Source organism: Balaenoptera musculus, chromosome 8, assembly GCF_009873245.2.
Source record: "Balaenoptera musculus isolate JJ_BM4_2016_0621 chromosome 8, mBalMus1.pri.v3, whole genome shotgun sequence".
NCBI classification, from domain to species: domain Eukaryota; kingdom Metazoa; phylum Chordata; class Mammalia; order Artiodactyla; family Balaenopteridae; genus Balaenoptera; species Balaenoptera musculus.
Window position 1 is genome coordinate 70,048,561 of NC_045792.1, and position 20,302 is coordinate 70,068,862.

The 20,302-nt window shown below is 46.1% G+C and overlaps 1 protein-coding gene across 10 annotated transcripts in view; it reads right to left on the reverse strand.

The window, feature by feature from the left end:
- The window catches only part of PLEKHA7 (pleckstrin homology domain containing A7), a 213,268-nt gene that overhangs the window by 64,524 nt on the left and 128,442 nt on the right, over positions 1 to 20,302 (reverse strand). For 7 of the 10 annotated variants that reach the window (XM_036859553.1, XM_036859555.1, XM_036859554.1 and 4 more), the window contains 5 exons: positions 18,831 to 18,914; positions 5,613 to 5,724; positions 4,739 to 4,843; positions 2,233 to 2,305; positions 731 to 831 (listed from right to left, as the gene is read on the reverse strand). In XM_036859553.1, the coding sequence (XP_036715448.1) occupies positions 731 to 831; positions 2,233 to 2,305; positions 4,739 to 4,843; positions 5,613 to 5,724; positions 18,831 to 18,914 (475 nt within the window). Of the gene's footprint in view, positions 1 to 730; positions 832 to 2,232; positions 2,306 to 3,250; positions 3,395 to 4,738; positions 4,844 to 5,612; positions 5,725 to 11,934; positions 12,265 to 12,704; positions 12,799 to 18,830; positions 18,915 to 20,302 lie in introns of those variants that run through there. The other 3 variants (XM_036859557.1, XM_036859560.1, XM_036859562.1) reach the window with 3 other exon arrangements.

Consider the following 20,302-nt stretch of genomic DNA (forward strand, 5'->3'; position numbering starts at 1 on the left):
ATAGCAATAAACATTAATTGTAACCACCTCCCACCTCCTGCAATGTGTATACGGGTGACCAGAGTAAGACACGGAAGAAAAGCAGAGAAGAAGAGAAAGAAATTGTCCTCCTTCCCTGTAATGCAACTGAAAGAGGACAGAGTTCAGGGTGGAGATCTACCTCCATCATCTTCCAACTTTGGGACTGTGGGCAAGTTTTTTCAGCTCTCTGATCCTCGTGTTCCTAATCTATAAAATGAAGCTAATGATCCTGACCTCACAGGCTCCCCACAAGCATCAAATGAGGTAACACGGATAAAAGTAGTTCTCAGTCACAAAAAGGTTTTACAGAAATAAGGCAATACCATATCACGCAACATGAAGCGAAGGAGGATCCAGAACCTTCAACCCACAGCAACTCTGGAGTCACCGGGGACAGTGACAGCGGTAAGAAAGCATGAGAAGGGCTGTGCTGATACTAGTCACAGAAATAGCGACAGGAAAAGAGGGGTCTAAATACTTAAGCAAGGCTGGGGGACTCAAAAGCTCAGATACAAATGAAAGTACCGTGATGTGATATTACTCTTGTTTAAAGAATTTATGACTTTGTTAACACGAGTCTGAAACGCTCAACCTCTTAACTTCTTCCCCTCAACCCCCCAACAGAAACAACTGCTTTTGTGAAGCCATTTTGGGGAACACAACGTTTCTTAGGATGGAATTGCTGCACTGGAGGAGCGGGGGGCAGTACCTTAAAGGAATACTTGCGACTTATGCGATCCTCGGGGGCCACTGTTGAGATCACGTAGCTGGGCAGAGGAATGCTCCCAAGGACCACTTCTTCTCGGCTGTCTTTGAATGGAAAAACATATCACAATAACCTTCTGTGGCACCTTCCTTGGGCTGGTCCATCCCACTGCCCTAGTTCAAGGCTCCTCATCTCTCCCAGGATGACTGCAATCACGGATCGCCCATTCAGATGCTCTGGGGACCTTTGTGCTAGTGCTGGAACTACACAGGTGAATCAGACAGGGCCCTCTCCCCGAGGACGGGGACAGGCATGTAAACACGCTCTGCTCGACCTGCTAACTCCTGAAATACAGAGGCATACCAGGTGCTGCAGGAACACACAGACAGGAGTGGCACACAGCCTGGGGAAGTGGAGAAGGCTTCAGAAGGTGACATTTAAACTTCTGTAAAGGATGGGGAAGGGAATTCTGGGTGGTACACACCTCATAGGCGACGTTAGAGCAGGTGTGAAATATCCTACCTTTGATGTCTATTCTCTTCCTCCCCCAAACCGTCTTCGTTACCAGAGGTAACTTCCTAATGACAGAATTGGTCCCACTGCTCTCCCACCCAAAGGCACTTGCTGACTGTCCACTGGAAACAGAATGAAGCCCAACTTCCTCTGTCTAGGGTCACAGCCCTTTTGCATTTTGGCTCTTATCCACCTCCTGAGCCTTATCTCCTAGTGTGTGCTCCGTGCAAGACTCACTCTGGCTTTGCAGGTCTGTCATTCCACTTTCTTCTGCTTCTAGAACTTTAATCAAGTTGTTTCTTCTGCCTAAATGCCCATCTTCCCCCTACACATGGGCAAAGCTCTACCCATCCTAAAAAGCCCAACTCGAGCCCTAATTCTTCTAAGGAGCCTGCCCAAGTTCTCCAATATGGAATTGGCTTCTTGTTCCTCTTGAACTGCCTAAGCACTTTGGATGTCTTCCAAAGCCTAGTCTTGTCTTAAAATTAGACTATCTCTTCCTCCATATTTTGAGCCTTACTTCCTTCTCACCTTTGCACAGCCCCTAATTCTATGTACTGGGGCTCCACAAATGTTCATATGGCCAATTTAATTCACCAGTTGCCCATCCAATAACAGGGGATAAATCCAGATAACAGGTTACAAAATATAATGTTCACCTATACTTCCCATCTCTCCCGATTGAATCAAAGGTGTGCCTGTGCCCCAAGTGAGGCAGAAGCTGGAAAACCTCCAGATCTTGAGACCTTAAGTAGAAGGCAAACCAGATTCTATTATTTTAACTCAACAAGTGGCACTTCCAGTGCTGGGACTGGTAAAAATGAAATCACCAACCATGCACATATGTAAAAGTGAACACTTTGGCAGGTTAACAGGTTATCAATTAGCTCAGGCCACTGGTCCATGCACTGGATTTGAGAAGACCACCATTTGCATCACCTCACCACCCCCTCTGGCACAAAGACCCCTTGGTGGCCTGAGCCTCAGCTCACCTTTATAGTAAAACAAGCAATAATCAGCCAGCACAAACCACCTCCTTTTCCACAGCCTCATCCCAGAACTGTCCTGCAAAGCAAAGGAAACTAATCAGGGCAATATCTGAGCATACCGTTCCCCCTCCCCAGTCATGTACAACCTGATTCTGGAACCGAGACTTGCCCATATTCACCCTTTCTTTCAATAAATTAATAAGTTTTTACTGCATAGCCATTCTTTGAATAGGACATTAAAATTTAGATCCAATGATGGCTTATCCCCAGGAAGTTTTGTTTCCTATAAACAGACTAATATATCATAAGCATCCTCCTATTAGAAAGGAAGATATGAATTCAAAAATACAGTTCTCGGGCTTCCCTGGCAGTCCAGTGGTTAAGATTCCACGCTTCCACTAAAAGGGGCGCAGGTTCGATCCCTGGTTGGGGAACTCTCACATGTCGCGCCGTGTGGCCAAAAAACCCAAAAATACAGTTCATCCGTTAAGAAAGAAATCAGTTTTTAACAAAAGGGAAGTTATTTATTTATTTATTCCTTCCTTCCTTCCTTCCTTCATTCACTGATTCAGGTGCTACACTGTAAAATACCTTCACTTATACTGATTAGAAAATTGGTTTACATAGTATGAAACAGAGAGTTTAAGTTAGCTAATTAATCAATGAGGCAAAGTTCTCATTTGACTAAGTTCAGCTATCTACCACAAAGGACTGATTTTGCTGTGTTTTTCCTTCCTTTCAACAGAAAAAAACCTGGATTTTCTTGTGAAAATTTTTTAAAAATATGGGTAGGGTAGGAAAATAGTAGTTTTAGGGTCACTTTTCTCCCAAACCTAGGAAAATTCCAGAGCCATTTTTAGCTGTTAAAATTGTCTTCCTTCTGCAAAAGTTTTTGACAGGCTTAAATTTTAAAAATTTTTATTCATTCTCCATTTACTAAAGTGTTAAAAACTTGCTAAGCTCCTGCATTTCTTGGTTTTATCTTCTGCATTGACCAGGTGATCTGGCGTATGATACTTGCTTTGTTTGAAAAGCTCTTCTCCATCCTTCCACATCTGCTTCAAATGTCACTTCCTCTGGAAAGCCTTTCAGGATTCCCCCAAGCATAGCTACATTCTCTCTGCTGTGTGCCCACAGCACTGTACACAGACCTTGGTTACAGCTACAGCACAGCCAAGGAGCCGAGGGGCCTGGGCCAGGGGGTGTCTGTTGGGGAGAAGGATTATTTACAATACCTTCCCTCTACCTCCACATTTCAAAGGAGTTTTGTTTAACGGAGACGGGGATGCAAGTGGAAAAAGTCAGAGGGTTAGATTACTCAGGTAAGAAAAGGGAATGAGAACAGAGCTGTGAGGGAAGAGGGAATCATTAAGAGAGGGTGGTGCCAGAGGAGTATCGGCCAGAAGAGGCTGGAGAGCTGTGGGAGCTGCCATGCGGAGCAGAACTGGGGGGAGAGATTTCAAGGGGACATTTAGGAATTTATTCTGTGTGGTGTGAAAGGTGATGTCTTCCTCTGTTTTCCCACAAAGCCTTTAGTAAAAATGTACATCATTGCTCTCAGAATTTGTGTGTTTTTGGATAACGTGCTATGTGAGAGACTGTGCTGGGTGATGACGTGACACGTGAGAGGTGTTTCTATGTTTCCCCCTGCAGACTGTGACATGAGTTCCTCAAGGGCAGGAACCACATGTTACTTATCTCTTTGTCCTTGCTGTGAGAGCACTTAGAACATGGCAGGCACTTGGTGGGTGGGTGGGTAGATGAATGGATGGATGGCAAGAAGGGAAGGAAGGAGACAAAAGGGACGTGTTCTCTGACCCTGGGAGCTCACAGCCTATCCAAGGCCAGAGGACCAGAGGCAGAACAACCGCCTCTGGTGAAGTTGTGGTGAAGTGCAGTGAAGCTAGAGATGAAGGATGGCCTGTGCGAGGAGGAGCAGCTGGTTGGTGATGGTGCTGAAGTTTCTAACCTGGGTGCCTAGGAAAATGGTGGTACCCCACCAAGATCCAGAAAAAAACAGGTTAGGGGAAAAAGACAGGTAAGGGGTCAGGAGACAATGAGCTGAGTTTGGCTGATTTGGAATCTGAGGTGCTAGGATGCTAGGTATGTGTGTTAGACTGGGGGAAAGGAAAAGATGGGATTTTTCAGGCAAATGATAACAAAGGCTCTTTCGCACCAGGAAGGCAAGTGCTGGCAGAGGATTGGCGGTAAGGCTGGATTCATACTGACCCACCCACACTTGGGCCCGAGTCCCAGGACAGCCAAGAGCACTGGGAACCAAAGCGGTTAAGTGGGTTTGGGGAAGGAAACTGCAGCCATTGAGCAGACTGCCGACTCACAAAAACGAACAGCAAGTCGCTTAGCACAGTGGGCAGAATCTACTGGCCTCAGACAAACTCAGGAACAGAAAGCTTATTATGAGCCTGTTCCCAGTTCCCGGGGGCCAGGGTAAGGAAGGAATTCAGCAAGAACTACCTCCCTGCCACCCCTCCCTCCTCAGTCTCCTCACCTGCTTGTGCAACCAGCCCCTCACCACCACCGGAACATTGGGGTTCCTCCGAATGGCTTGGTCCCTCTTCCCAAAGCTGTGGACTTTACTGCTGGACTTTATGATCTAGGAAAGAGCAGACTTGAACTCTAGCAGCAGGGGGGATTTGGGGAGGCCCAAAAAGCACTTGCATGATAGGAGGGCTGTAGGCTCCCTGTGCCTCCATCTACGCAGCAGTGCCCTCTAATCAAAAGAACAGCAAGAAGACAGAGAATGGGCGTGCACATGGCCGCAGCATCCTAATTAAAAGGTGGGTCCAAGAGCTAGCAAGCTTCCTGTTTGGGTCACAGAGGAAAAAAAACGTAAAGGGATTTTTCAATCAACTTTCACCAGCAGCTGCTGGCCCTAATATGTCCTATGGCTTTCTGGAGCAATGCTACATTCTGGTCACAGAATTTGCCCATTTCCAGATATTTACCCCTCCTATCTGGTTCACTCCTCAGCACCCTCCCCTTCTCTACAATGCTGGTTCTCTTCCCTGCTCCTCAGTCAGTGCTTCCATATCGTGGGCACAGAAACCTCTGGGCCCTTCTGTTGTGAATCTCACCATGCGGTCTTTGACACACATGTGAACAGAGGTGTGGCCCTCCAAAGACATGACAGGAAAATGAAGAATGCGGCCAAGGCCGTAGATGTCAGTCCTGGTTCTGTCAGCAATCACCTGTTTTCTTGGACGTGTGACATAACCGCAATTGGCCTCAATTTCCTGATCTGTCATTTGGGGAGAATACTTATTACATGTTTCCCTCACAAAACTATGGTGAAGATCAAATAGGTTTCTGGCTACAAAGGGGCCTGGCAAAATACAGAAGAGGGGAAGTGGCCAAGAGCTCACCTTGGGGCCAGGCTTGGCCTCCATGGTAGAAGTGGTCCCGGCTGTGGACGTTTCACTGACCATGCTGGACGGTCTTTGGTTTCCTTCTTGCTTCGACATATGTGGATTTGGCCTGTGGGGAGACAGAAGGGAATCCAGTGTATAAGTGGCCAGGCTGCAATGGGAAGTGGAATCTGAGATTTATTTCAGGTTAAACTGGTTGATGGACCTTAAACAGCCCAGGACAGATCTTCTAGACACCACCTAACTCCAGACTGCCGTTAGAGGGCCACGACACCCAGCCTACCCACGTGCTTCAGGGAATCAAGAGCATGACAGATGGGCAATCTCCACAGCCTGACACCCCACGAAGGGGCCAGGTCACTGCGCCTGCTGTCCCAAGGTCCCCACCTTTATTTTCTTACTCGGGTGTCTGTGGCAACTGCCCCATCAGATGGGCACACACGGTTTACCCCACTCTTCACAGCAAAAGCAATCCACACTCCTTACACACACACACACACACACACACACACACTCACACCTCCATTTCCCCTGGCTCCCAAAAGAAGCTGTTTCTAGTGAGTAACAAGAAACCACTTGCGCACACATCCACACCCCCAGATACACAGAATCGCTTACATAAATGCCAGTGGGGCTTGCCTCCCAAAATAGTTTACTCAACAAAGAGTCTTATTCTAGGAACACCCCATTAGCCCCAAAATAGAGCCATTGAAGATATTAACCCCTTGTGCCATGCCTGGAGAGCAGGAAGAAATGAAGCACGCCTGCATCCCCAGTGAAGTTCCCCTTGATGTGTCCCCGTCAGCCTCCAGCAACATCATGCGTCCCACCAAGAAGGTCCACCTGCCCTGGGAGGGCCAGTGCCCTGGGAACATCATGGTATAGCACTTAAGAGCCATCACAGAGAACCCTTCTTACCTGCTTCCACGGAGCCCCAGCATTTGCCAGTCTTTCAAAGCAGCAGCGGCAGCAGATGACTCCACACAATGCAATCCCTATCCTTAAACAGCTCAATGCTTGATTCCCAGACCCTGCTAACTCTAGGATCTGTAAGCCTTCCTCAAAGTGTTAAGTCCCAGCATTCTATGGCTGGGTTGTCTGCTGCTCTGATGGGCAACAGGATCCAGGTAGCTGCAGTAAACTGAGGCTTTTGGCTTGAGGAGTGGAGAAAATCTGATTTGGAGGCCTGGGCCAGGGCCCTGAGGAGATGGAGATGGAGGCGGAGGATCCAGGCAAGACACATCTGAGGAAGACACGCTCTGGATGTCTGTTTGCCGGGCTCACTTTTACACAGGTGCTACGAGGGAAAATCCTAGTTTCCACCCTGGAGACATGCTGCTTCCTTCAAAACCACTGCTGCCCAAAGGATAAGTGATCCTTCCCACACCCCAAGACAGAGACCTGACACCCTGTACCATTAGGGAAGTCCTTCGCGGAAGTAGCTGTGACCCCCGTGCTCTCTGAGCTGTACCAGCAGCAGGACCACTGCAGCGGGCACCAGCTTTCCAAGGGGCTGGGCCCTGCCGGATGCTTGGCAGCTGGAGGTGCAAGTCCCACCAGGCAGAAAGATCACTGGCTCCTTGTCAGCTCAGGCACTTACTCCAGATTCCCCGCCCCCGGCCTCCATCCCAGCCAGACTTTTGTTACTGCTCCCCACTCAGAGAATGTCACCACACTTAGAGCCCGCTCACTGTTGGCAGAGGCTGTGTGCCGCAGAGATAATCGCCAACCGGGGGTGGGAAGGGGCTCTGAGAGGCTGCCTTGTCCAGCCCCTGCCTCCAGACAGAACTATGCCCGAAACGTCTTCCTGGAACCTGGTCTTGCCTGACTTCAGATTTACAGAGGTTGAGACAAGGAAGAAGAGTTCTCAGATTATCTCAGTCATGGCAGCTGTATCTCTAAGCCAAAATTCAGGACACAAAGTCCAACAGTAAGAAAGGTTTGCTTGGGATTTTATCAAGTTTAATTGGCTCCCATTTAAGACACTGATATGAGGGTTATTACAGAATACTTGAGAAATATAAGAAAAAAGCTAAAACGAAAGAAAAAAATCACCATAGTCCTGTTACCCACAGGAAAGTCATTTTTAATACTTGGTATATTTACTTTCATTCTTTTTTATATGCCTGTTTTTTTTTGGGGGGGGGGAAATGTGTGCTTTTTTGTTTTTATATAACTGTGATCATACTGTGTTTATGATTTTGCATCTTGATTTTTAAACTTATTGTAATATAAACATCTTCTCCTTTCTTTAAAAAATATTTATTTATTTATTTGGCTGCACTGGGTCTTAGTTGCGGCATGTGGGATCTTTAGTTGCAGCATGTGGGCCCTTAGGTGCGGCATGGGGGATCTAGTACCCTGACCAGGGATTGAACCCACGCCCCCTGCATTGGGAGCATGGAGTCTTGACCACTGGACCACCAGGGAGGTCCCTCTCTTTTCTTTTAAACTCATCCATGTCATTTTAAATGACTGCATCACATTCCATCAACTAGATATGCCATCACTACTCTGTGGGACAAAGAGAGACTATCTGGATTTGTGATTGCTCAGGAAATCCAGGACAGATGCCCACCACTTTTGCCATTTCTGCACTTTACAATCTTGAGCTCTAACTGTAGTCATCTTCCTGTATTCTAACCCCATGTCCCCTCCCTACACTAGCTGCTGGGATGCTGGCTGGCCGGGGAGCTCCTCTAGCCACAAGTGCAGGAAGAAAGATGACTTCCTTGCAGCCTGGGGTAGGTGAGGAAAGAAGGTACGACTACCACCTAGAGAGCCAGGTATGAACAGATTTCAGCTGGAAAAGGACTGTTTGTGGCCCCAACACTGAACATTAGTGAGGGATGGGACGCGGGTGGGGGGGTGGGGACAGGGAGAAACATATGAAGACAACTTCATTCTCCACGACTATAGAGACCTCTACTCAGCAACATCCAGAGAAAGCTGCCTTATTAGGAGACAGGACTAAAGTCCAAACTAAATCTGCCCCAGAGAGGGGACCATGTCGTCTCTACAAACGGGGAGCGTGTCTTCACCAGGACTCCCCACTCAAGCAAAAGACTCAACCATTACCTAGCAGTCCCTGACCTGACTCTTTGAAAGAACAAGGCGCACACAGCTACCCACTTGGCCAAGTAACAAGATCTGCATTCAGAGGATGTTCCTCTGAATCTCTTCAGCACGGGCAATGGTCTCTTAGGTCCTCCAAGGGTGACTATCACTTCTGGAAATCACTAGAAGTTATGTGGAATTTCAACTGGTTTAAAACAAGAAAAACCCAAAAAACGACGGTGGTCACGCTTGGGACACCATTTGGTATTCAAAAACGAGGATATGAAAAATGTCTCAAAAACAATTTTCTCACTTGGCTGAAAAGCTGGCTCTGATGGAAACTTCTAGAGGTCGTTTACCACATTATTTTGAGCAGTGGGAACATCAGTGGAGCATGTGTGTAGCCTCCTGAAGAGACAACTCTGAAAGGAGCAACAATCACTTGGATGTAGGCATTCTGGCACATTTGCTTCAGCCAGTTACGTCTTACAGGTGTGTTCCCCACTTAAAAGTCTGACAGGGCAGACACTGATTTGTCCTCAACTCCCCAGACTCCTGACAGGTTTTACTCAAGAACGGCGCCCTCCCCCAGAGAAGAGAAGAAGAGCCTGTGCCCCTGAGCCGAGCAGCTGTGAAGGTGGCTTGGTTCCCAGCAGCATGCCCTCAGGCACATGAGTCACACAGATGCTGGCAGAGGCGACAAAAAACTGCACACACTAGGGGAAGGCAGACTCTTAGTGTCATTCAATAAAATCTATTACCTTAAAAGCCTGTTTGCCAGGTTTCTGTGCTATCCTGATTCCCAAAGTACAGTGGGATGATTTGAACAAAGACTTCTCTTTCCTTGACTTGGGCTACATGAATGCTGATTATTTTGCTGGAGGGGTGTGGGCTGAAGTTCAAAACAGTGAGCTAGAGTTTTAACTCAATTGCCTCCCCTCTGAAAAGAACAAAGGAAGTCAGAACCACACAAAAATCAGTCTGGAGAAGCCCAGGAGGAAAGTGACCTTCATTCTACTCCGAACTTCCTCAAGGACATGTCAGGTGAACCTAGGCAGGAAGTCATTTTCTCTGTCCCTCAATTTACCCATCTACAAAAGGAGCTGCTTCTGCTTCCTACATTTCCAGGAGCAAATGCATATAACACGGTCAGACGTAGTAAGAGAGAGAAGTTATAAATTCAGAAGCCACTCCTTTCTGCTGGGTCTGAATTTAGGTGAGTTTGGTTAATGGGCTCCTCAGCTGCCTCTCAGTCAGCATCAGGAACTGGAGCAGACTGAAGCGGCAGCACAGCAAGACCCTATTGCTGTTGCAACAGGTAGGTCGCCAGGCCAAGAATCACCAACCCTTAGGGGCGGGTACACAAGGTCAAGCAAGCAGAGGGACCAGGCTGTATTTGTCCAGCACCTGCTATGTCAGGCACTTTGCCTGCATTATCTCACTTACCCTTGCAAAGCCAGTTTTACCTTCTCCGTTTTGTCAAAGAGGAAACTGAGGCTCAGAGAGATTAATGACTTGCCCGAGAGAGAAGCTGGACTCCATAACCTAGGCTTCGCCACAGAGATACCATCCCACGGCAAGTCCCAAGGTCTGGCAGAAAGAGCCTTTTGCTCTTCTCAACCCCAAGAGCAACCCCCAAACCAAGAAGATCCTGGGGTGGTGGATAGACCATGAGCCCAGAATAACAGGATCTCAACAAAGCTCTGCAGCTTACTGACTCTCCGAGAGTCACGTCACTATTCTGGGCCTCAATTTCCATTTTTGCAAAATGAGGTGAAAAGAACTCTCGTCTCACAAGGTGGTTATGTAGACTGAAATGACGCTTTGAACACCACGAAGCACTGCACTCAACGAAAAGCACTGTTTGTCCCTGTTACCAGTGGAGACTCCAGAATTTAAATCTCAGGTATACTTTATTTTTATTTCTAAGGCACTTATCTCCAGAGAGCTGAAGGTACCAGACCATTAACTTCTGAACAGCAATCATTTCCTATAAACACCTTCGCTGGGGCTTCTTTAACGTGTAATAACCCTGTGGCTGGGGGATTGGCCTCCCTTTCTTTCTCCAGGAGAAAGATAATGTCAAGAGTCTTCAAGGCTATGATGGGAGGTTCGAAAGCCATGAGAAATCAGGAATCTCTTACAAAGAAGACATCATTAGATGACATCTGTGTCCCATTAATTCCTAGAAAAACAGGCACCCCAATTCATGCTCTATCCTCAAGGATTCTACATGGAGAACTCAGCTGAGATTACCGGGTGCATGAGAACAGGCACACTCACAAATAACCAGCCCAACCAGCATTTTTTAAGGCGCTCACACCCACTACCCTAAGGGGTTTGGGGAAAGCAGTACACAGTGAAAAGCAGGAATAAAACAAAGTTCTTGTCCCAAACAGGCAGACAAATCCACACCCCCTCTTCCCAGAGAAAGAGACACACAGACGGACCACCAACGCTCCCTGTACACACTCCCAACACCCCGGGGGAGGCTGTCTGACAGGGGTTTTCATTCAGCAACTGTGGCCTCATTACTCAGCTAAGGCTTTCTGCATTCCTTCCCCTTCTCCCCCCACTCCTCTCTTGAACACAAGCTCCCGTTCCTCCCCCTATTCCACACCACCTCGGGAGCTGGAAACCAGCCCAAACGGCACCCCTCACCTGGCACAAAAGCAAGCCAGCGAGCTTCAAGGGCTCCTCTCTCCCACCTTCAAACCCAAGCACTGTCCTGAACTTGGCCTGAGTCCCGCTCTGCCGTATGAGCCTGGTCCAGTCTCTTCTGCTGTCCAGACTCCATGTCTCTGTCTATGCCGAGGGAGAACCAGACTTTGACCTCCACTGTCCTTTTCACCTCTGTTCTGCTGTTTCAGAGATGCTACAATTCTAACCCCAGCCTTTGGCAAGCCCTTTTCTAACATATCTGCTCCTCCTGGATTACCAGGCAGCCACTTAACACATTAGAAAATAGCCTTTTCTAATGGAGATCTGGGTACTTCCAAGACTAGGAGGAGGTAAAAGAAGAGAACAAGGAGGGAAGTCACAGGAAGACAAAAATCACTGTGCAAGCAGCAGCTTCCCTTCCACACACAGCAAAGCCACCACTGCAGCATCTTCCTCAGCACAGACAGCCGGAGACGTGGTTGCTGTGTGGCAACGAATGCATCCCCAGTGCCAATGCCCTTCGAAACATCAACATCAAAAGCCAAGCCAACACCCAGGTGTCTGAATGAACTAAGGACACCATCATCACCTCTTCCCTTACCTGTGATTGTCACCAACACCGTCTCTTAGACCAGGAAGGAAAACTGAACAGTCAAGTTTCTGCATCTGCTTGCCAGGTGTTCCCGTTTTTCCTCATTTTTCTGCTGCTATGGCAACCAAATGCAACAGGCAAATCTAGCCCAAGACTGCCAGTCTGGAAAGACAAGGTGCTGGCTGTATCAGCCGCAGACAGCAACACATCAGCCTCACAGCCCGGGGCTCAGCAGATGAGCTACAGGACGGACTCCTTCTCCGAGCTCAGAGTTGTAGCGCACTCCCTCTGCCAACCTGGGCTCTTAATCTCTCACTGCGAGCCTTCACCAACTTGAAACTGCAGGAGGAACGGGAGACAGCCATCTCTAGCAGCAGGAGATACCCCACCCCCAGGCATAATCAGCATATGCCTTGGAGAGTCTTGCCCTGCAGCCTGCAGAGTGAACCCCCAAAGAGGTCAAAGGTCAGGACGGTAAGTCTAACCTTCAGCAAGATAGTATCTTTTAAAGTCTTATCCTCCAAACACCACTCATGAAATTCTAGGCAATTCCAACTGTGGTTTTTTTCTAAGCAGTCCAACGAGAAAACGAAGGGCTGCTCAGACCTCAATGGAGGGAACAAGCTAAACTTCCTACGTTACCCAGAAAGACAGGCCAGGCAAGGGTCCTCTCCCCTAGTTAGGAAACTCCAAGGCGATCTTGGGGGCCTTGCAGCTGGCTTCTGAGCAGAGCAGGCTTCTGAACTTCCAGAGCGCATACTCTCTCAACTAGGCCCCACCTCATCAGCAAATGTTTGACGGAGCCTGGGGATCCGGCTGTCAGTCAGCTGCCAGCCTTACGGCTCCGGAATGCTTCTGTCCTCTTCCCCAGGAGCTGCAGAGGCGTCTGTCAGCGGCTTCCCGGGCATCCCAGCACTGAGGAGAAAATGCTCCTGTGCACGGCACCAACCAACAAAACCACAGCCTGGGAGGGAGTTCTCTGTGCCAAGGCTTCCGCCTTTATGAGGGCCTCTGGGTGTGGCCCTTTAAGCCACAAGCTCCCAATTCAAGAAAATCACTGAGAATCAGGAAAGAGGCCTTCAGAAAAAGAGACCAAATGATCCAATCACTGTAACTGAAGCCCTGTAAAAAGGCTTGAGGATGTTTTCTGGAGAAGAGACTACCGGGGAAGCTGACGCCTTTCAAGCAAGTGTGAAGTTATTAGATCAAATTTCATTACTGCAAATACAATTACAATTAAAACTTCTAAGTAGCAGTAGCCTACTTAGTCAACACATTAACGCCTAAGTACAGCCAAGGAAGGGGAATGTCTCCTGAAGACCACTGAGATGAGAGGCAGTAGGTGTAGTAGTTAGAGGCATAGCATCTGCGGCCAGACTACCTGGATTCAAACCCTAACTCTGCCACTTATTAGCTGTGTGACTTCTGGCAAGACTCTTAACCTCTCTGTGCCTCAGTAGCCATGATAATAACGTTATCTTCCTCAAAGGACTGTTGTGGAAATTAATATATGGAAAGCACTTTAAAAAGTACCTGATAATAAATCATAAGGGCTCTAAGTGTTAGCTATACAAATAATAATAATATCAATATTATTATTAATGGAAAAAGCCAACTCTTATTCTAAGAAGTAGATTACTTCACTTAATGTTAAAGATGAAATTCTAGATCTTGAAACAAGGGATGATAGAAAATCTCCTTCCTAGAAAATTAGAGACTGAGCTGAAATTTGCCTGCCTTTTACTTTTACTCATTGATCTGATGCCTGCCTTTGGCAGCCACGTGATAAACATACCCCACTTCCACCTGCCAGCCCTTCTTGAAGACTTACATCACATCCTCCTTCATCTTCTCTCCTACAGACTAAACATGATCGGCCATAGGACAGGGTTTCCAGACCCCTTTCCATAAGGGGATTCCCCTCCTCAGGGATATCTCAATTGCTCAACATCCCTCTTGAAATTTAGTACCCAGATCAGAGCGTCTGGGGCTTGGCATGTCCTTGGGGCTCCATAAACTCAGAATGAATTAATGAAGTAGTCCACAAACACCATGGTATACCAGAACTATTCTCCCCCTTTCTCTACACATTATATTTTTATTAATGCAGCCTGGGCTTATATCAGCTCTTCCAAGAGGGATTTCCACATGCCTGCTGGCTTGGGTATGCAGGGGTCTCCCCTGGGGGTCAAGGCTGCAGGACCTGTTGACTGATACCCACCTGCCTTGGGGGTTCTGACAAAGAACTCAGTAGCATAACAGAAAAGGTGAAATGAAAAAACAAACGTTAGTCATGCAACAAAAGATGCTCGTCAGAGACAGTCTCAAAAGGCCCTGCTTCCCTTAATAAATCTGCACTGTGGGTTATTAAGTGTAGTCATTAGTGCTGACCAACAAATATTTCTGATTCCCTTCCCAGATGCCTGGTAGAAAAGCACTTCCCTGCCTCCTTGGAGTTAGGAGTGGTCATGTGACTCGCTTTAGCCAATGAGATGTGAGTGAAAGAGCCAGTGCACAATTCACCAAGTTTCCCTTTTCTGGCTTTTGGCAATCACGGAAGCACAGAGATGCAGGTCCTTCAGTAAAGGTGACAGAGCTGAACCCCTCAGGGGACCTATGATGGACACATGGGGCAAAAGTGAGAACCTTAATTGTTCTAAGTCACTGAGATTTTATTTGTCATTATTACCAGAGCAGACCCTAGACTATCCTGACTGAACCTGTATTACTGAAACAGAAACTAGAACATTCAGAGTTTATGTCCTCTAGATCCACCAGATCATAGCTTTCACATTATTTCTCTTCTCCATGCTTCTAATCAGTAAGATGGGAAACAATCTTTTGGTGGGCATGCACCTGGTATACCAAACAGCTCAGGTGAGTCCCACCAGCCAGCAGTGCGGGACATGGGTTATCTGTTCACATCAGTAATGCTCTAAAGGAAGTCACCATGGAGAATGTTTTTTTTCTTCTCACAGGATAAAGAATCCCAAGATTATCTGACTAAAATCCATCTGAGATTGCCACTGCAGCCCAAAGAATGATGGGTTATCTGGAGGAGACTTAAGGATAAATAGAAGAATCTGGGAGTAATTCAGGAGGGATGGGAACAGCAGGTTGTTTAAATCAGTGGTTCCCAAACTCTTACCAGAATCAGAATCACCTGAAGGCTTGTTAAAACACAGTTTATGGGGGTCCTACCTCCAGAATCTCTGATTCAGTAGATCTGGGGTGGGGCTTGAGAACTGCATCCCTAACAAGTTCCCAGGGGATGCTGGTTCAGAGACCACACTTTTGAGAACCACAGCTCTAGAAGTGGTGAAACCGAGGCAGAGGCTCTGGCGAGAGGAGTCAATGTGACCGTTAACAGACCTTTGGAGAAGGAAAAGAAAAGAGCCAGTTTTCCTTTTTCTACCCAACACATTAATCTGAGAGCTGATATAAAGACAAAAATGGTCATCTCAGCCATTTTTTTTTTCTCACCACATAACACACTACACAACAAAATTAAGCTCTTCTAAGGGAACAAAGTGGAAATCATATTCCTTAGCACAGTTTTAAAAAATGGTTTCTGGGAAGGCAAATCATGCCTCACTCACCCTCCAGAGCTCCCCCAGGATTTACCTGGAGGAAAAGCCAAGTCTATTTCAGGAGGAAGCAATTTGGATAATTGGCTGCATCCTCCCTCTCCAACCTTATCTCTCCTTCACAATCCTCCATTACATGTCAGTCTTCTTCTGGAAGGTTGCCTATCTCCACTTCATTGAGTTGTTTTTCTGGGGTTTTATCTTGCTCCATCATCTGGTACATAGTCCTCTGCCTTTTCATTTTGTCTATCTTTCTGTGAATGTGGTTCTCGTTCCACAGGCTGCAGGACTGTAGTTCTTCTTGCTTCCACTGTCTGCCCTCTGGTGGATATATAGGGTAATGCCTTATTTCTGCTAGTGTTGGAGGGTCTCCTGCAGAGGCGGGGGCAGCTGTGGCTCACCGCGGGGACAAGGACACTGGCAGCAGAAGTTCTGGGAAGTGACATGTCAGTCTTCTTGCCAAGGCTGGTCACACTTCCCTCAGCTGTGAATGACCCTCACACTCGTGCACACTTATCTTCATCCTCCCCCTTCCTCCAGTTTAGGTCCAGACACTTCAAGAAAGTCTTCCCTCTCTTTCGTCCCCATCACAGCCAATCAATCACCAAGTCCTGTCAATTTTACCTCCCAAGTATCTCCAGAATCCACTTGGTGCTCTTCGTTTTTCATTCTAACTCAACTAGTATAGATCCCCCATGCTCTCCCCTCTCGGTCTTTGCACAAGTTGTTCACCTTGACTGGACAGGTCTCAATTTAAAGAACATCCTTTCCCAGCATGGAGAGGCCTTCCACAATCCCGGAGCCATGTTACAACACTCTTTTATCAACTTCCTTTGAACCCTATGTTCCCTCTATCCTGAACATTTATCACATTTGTCATCTCTTGTTTAATTATCTTCCCTACTCAACCGTAAGCTCTTTACAGACAGGACCACATTTGTCTTGTTTGCTGCTATAACTGCAGAGTCTGGCATAGCCCCTGACACATGTATGCACTGACTAAGTATTCAATGAATAAGTGCAGCAATCACCACATCAGTTCATAGGAATCATCCCTTCCTCTCAATGCCTAAAGCACATTCTGTCTGCTTCAAGGAATGTCTGGCCATATAGTTGTACCCATCATCTGAAATGAGCAAGCACCCCTTATGACATTCAGGAAACGGCATCTAGAAGGAAAAAGTGACCCTTGAAAAGAAGGAATATCTTTTCCTTGGAAACTGGATGGAATTGAGATTAGCTGCAGAGATATTTTGGTAGGATAAAGAAGCTACCTTCTCAGAAGTGGTCAAGGGATAAAGTCTTCTGTTAACAATGAGAAAAAGGATGTGTGTGACAGAGGTGTTTAGTGATGGAAAGTGTGCATTTCTCCAGAAGCTCTTATTAAAGTTGGTAACTTCTCAAGCTCAATGTTCTGATGGATTCTACATCCAGACCTTTAATAATGACAGGCGCCCGTGTCTCCTGGATGCCTAAGGCGGGGGGGGGGGCTGAACTCAATGACCTCCCAAGAGCTTCTAACCTTCAGGATTCTATAAACAAACTCATTCCAAGCTGGAATTCGGAGAATCCACATTCTGGCTTTGTCTTTACACAGCAGGTCTTTTTCAATGTAGGAGACAAGACAATCTTTACCTTGCATCCCCTCTTTCTCTAATAGTATTAATGCTTTCAAACACCCCCCAACCCCCAACAAGCCCCACAGTCTGGCTGTCATGTCCTGTGGGCCACGAGCACCAAAATAATTGAGCAAACAGCTTCTGACTAGGGCAAGGGTTAGACCTGACCAAAAAGAGATCAGGCTGGGATGACATCCTGGCTTTTCTACTTCTAGTCAGGCAACTTTGGGCAAGTGACGTGACTTCTTTGGGTCTTAGTATCTTCGTCTCTAAGATGGTGATGATGGTCTACCTCTCAGGATTATTGTATTAAATGAGATATGCATATAAAATCCCCAGCACAGAGTAAACATGCAAGGAATGTCAGTATGATCATAATTACAGATTTTTAGTTTTAAAAGTTCTGATTCTAAGTTGAAAACACTATTGAGATGAAATAATATGTTCGGAATTTGCTTCAAAATAATCCAGGGGTGAGGGGGAGGGTATGGATAAAATAAAATCAGCCATGTTTTGGAAACTGTTGAAGATGGGTAATGAATATATCGGATTTATTACTGTATCTCTCTACTTTTGTATATGTTTGAAATTTTCCATATTAGTTTAAAAGTTTAAGTACTGAGAGAGGGAAATGCTGTAAAAATATAAATACTGATAATTTAAGATTATACTTGAACATATCTAGGTGACTGAACAGAAGAAAAATGATTTGAAGGGGGAAAAAAAAAAACCCTTGGGAATTCCCTGGCGGTCCAGTGGTTAGGACTCAGCATTTTCACTGCCAAGGGATTGGGTTCAATCCCTGGTCAGGGAACTAAGATCCCACAAGCCGTGTATCGCGGCCAAAAATAAATTCTATATATATATATATATATATATATACATATATATATACACACACACATCATACATATATATGTATGTGTGTGTATATTTTTTTTTTAAAGAAAAAAAAAGAGAAACACTTAAAGCCAATGTCTCTATTAGTTTCTCGGACAGAATTGTTTTCTTCAAACAGAACTGTCTCAAATGATCAGAAGGGAACACAGACACTTGCACACATTTCTCTGCCTTCGTTTTTGGGAGAACACCTCCCCAAAATGTATGCATGGGCTGTACATGCATTTTTAAGCAGACAAGCCCTGGGTGGTACAACCTACCTCTGAGCACCCCAGAGGCCCTGGTGAAATGGGACTGAGGGGCAAGAAGGTGCCCATGTTAGGGAAAGCAAGCAGAAAGGACTCAAAATGTTCAGGGACAATGGGTGCCACCAGCCCTCCTCTCTTCTAAGCCCTGGCTTTGGGCTCCTATATGAGGCCTCCTCAGGAGGTTGGTTCAGCTGGACCTGAGGCTGTATTTAAGGTACTCTCACAACAGGTGAGTGGGTCCTCTCAGAGCACAGCTAGTGTGTTAGGTGATGCTCGAGGGGAAAGGGATCATTCGGGGCAAGGGAGCTTTGAAGAGGCTCTGACAATAACCATCACAGCACATCCCCATATCACCTCCCCGCTTCCACATCTACCCGCTGAGAGAAGTCTAGAGATTGACAAACAGAATTCTCGAGTTTCACCTTGAATCAAACAATCCACGCCAAGCCCCTATGTCTGAGAGAGAAAACAGTCCACAAGCTTTGTTTTAAGCAAATGCCTTTAAGCTCCCAAGCTCTGCCTGGAAAAGGAGAATATACAAATGTACTTACTCTTCTTGAAGAATAAATTCGTTATTTTCTGGAGAAAACTGCCCACTCACAGGATGCCTGAAGGCGGTGGTCTGCTGGTTATGGCTAAAGAGAAAGAGAGATAATGAATGAGAAGTCCTGTGAATGGAAAGGCTCACAGACACAACAACAGGTCATTAATGTCTGAGGACCCCCGGACAACACAGACTCCTCCCAGGATGAGACCACTCCAGAACCCAGATGCACTGAAAACCCAAAACCTTCCAGCTCAGGCGCCAAAGCCCACCCAAGACGTGGGGATTTCAATTCTAGGCAACTCTTGCCTCCAAGACAGCACTGTATCTTAGAGAGACAGTCCATGAAGGGCTAACTCCAACAAACTGACTCACTCAGCGAAAAGTTACTTTAAGATGGCACGAGCTGAAAACAAGAATGAAGGAAAGCAGATGGCACTTTCAACAGCTTCCAAAACCAATGAACCAGGGAAAGAATCCTAAGAATTAACACCCACCCAGAAAAATCTATCTTCTTAAAATTCTTCTCCCTACTACAAAATGTCTTCACTTCAGTGATGGGATATAAATGTATGGGCATGTCTCTGCAACATGACCTGTACAATTTCAACACTGTGGAGTTTCTATCACCCTTTTGAAGTGAGAAGGGATCAGCTTCCACACCGAGTTGACAGACACAACCGAAGTGTGTAGGTGTTTTGTGTATTCATAAAGGCTGCCTGGTTCTTTGAAAGGAAGGAGGAGTTGGCTCTAGAGGCTGCTGCTCTGATCCACGAATAAACTAACCTAACCTCCTTTTTCTATTCTTTAAAGAATATGATTTATGTTAAAATGTTTTTCTCAATCACGAAATCATAATTATTTTAGAAATTTTAGAAAATATAGAAAGAAAAAAAGTCACCCATGATCTCACCACCTAGAGATATACCTGGGTATCTTCTCCTTCCTAGCTTTTTTTTTTTATCATTTTATTAAAAAAATATGATTTTACTGTATTTAGAAATCTGTATCCTGCTTTTTTTCACATCCAATTAACATAGAAAATTTCCTATGTCATTAAGATGTCTTCATTTGAAATAGGTGAATAATAGTCTTATCATATAGATGTAAAATTTTTTTCATATAACTGTTCAAAAAATGTTTACTGGCCATCTGTGTGCCAGGTACTGTCTGAGGTGCTAGAGATACAGAGTGAACAAAAAAGTCCTTACCCCGCAGTGCTTACATTCTAGAAAGATTTACATTCTTCTAATGCTGGACATTTTAGGTGCTTCCCCTACCCCACCCCCACTATTATAATCAATATATCTTTGCATATATGGGCTTTTTCTACAATTCAAATTATTTCCTTGGGTTAAAGTCCCAGAAGTAAAATCACTAAATCAAAGGGCACGGTCATTTTTTAAGGCTCCTTATACAGACGGTTAAAATGCTTTTTCTTGTCAGAGTCAACATATCACCTCAGTTCGATAGTGTTAA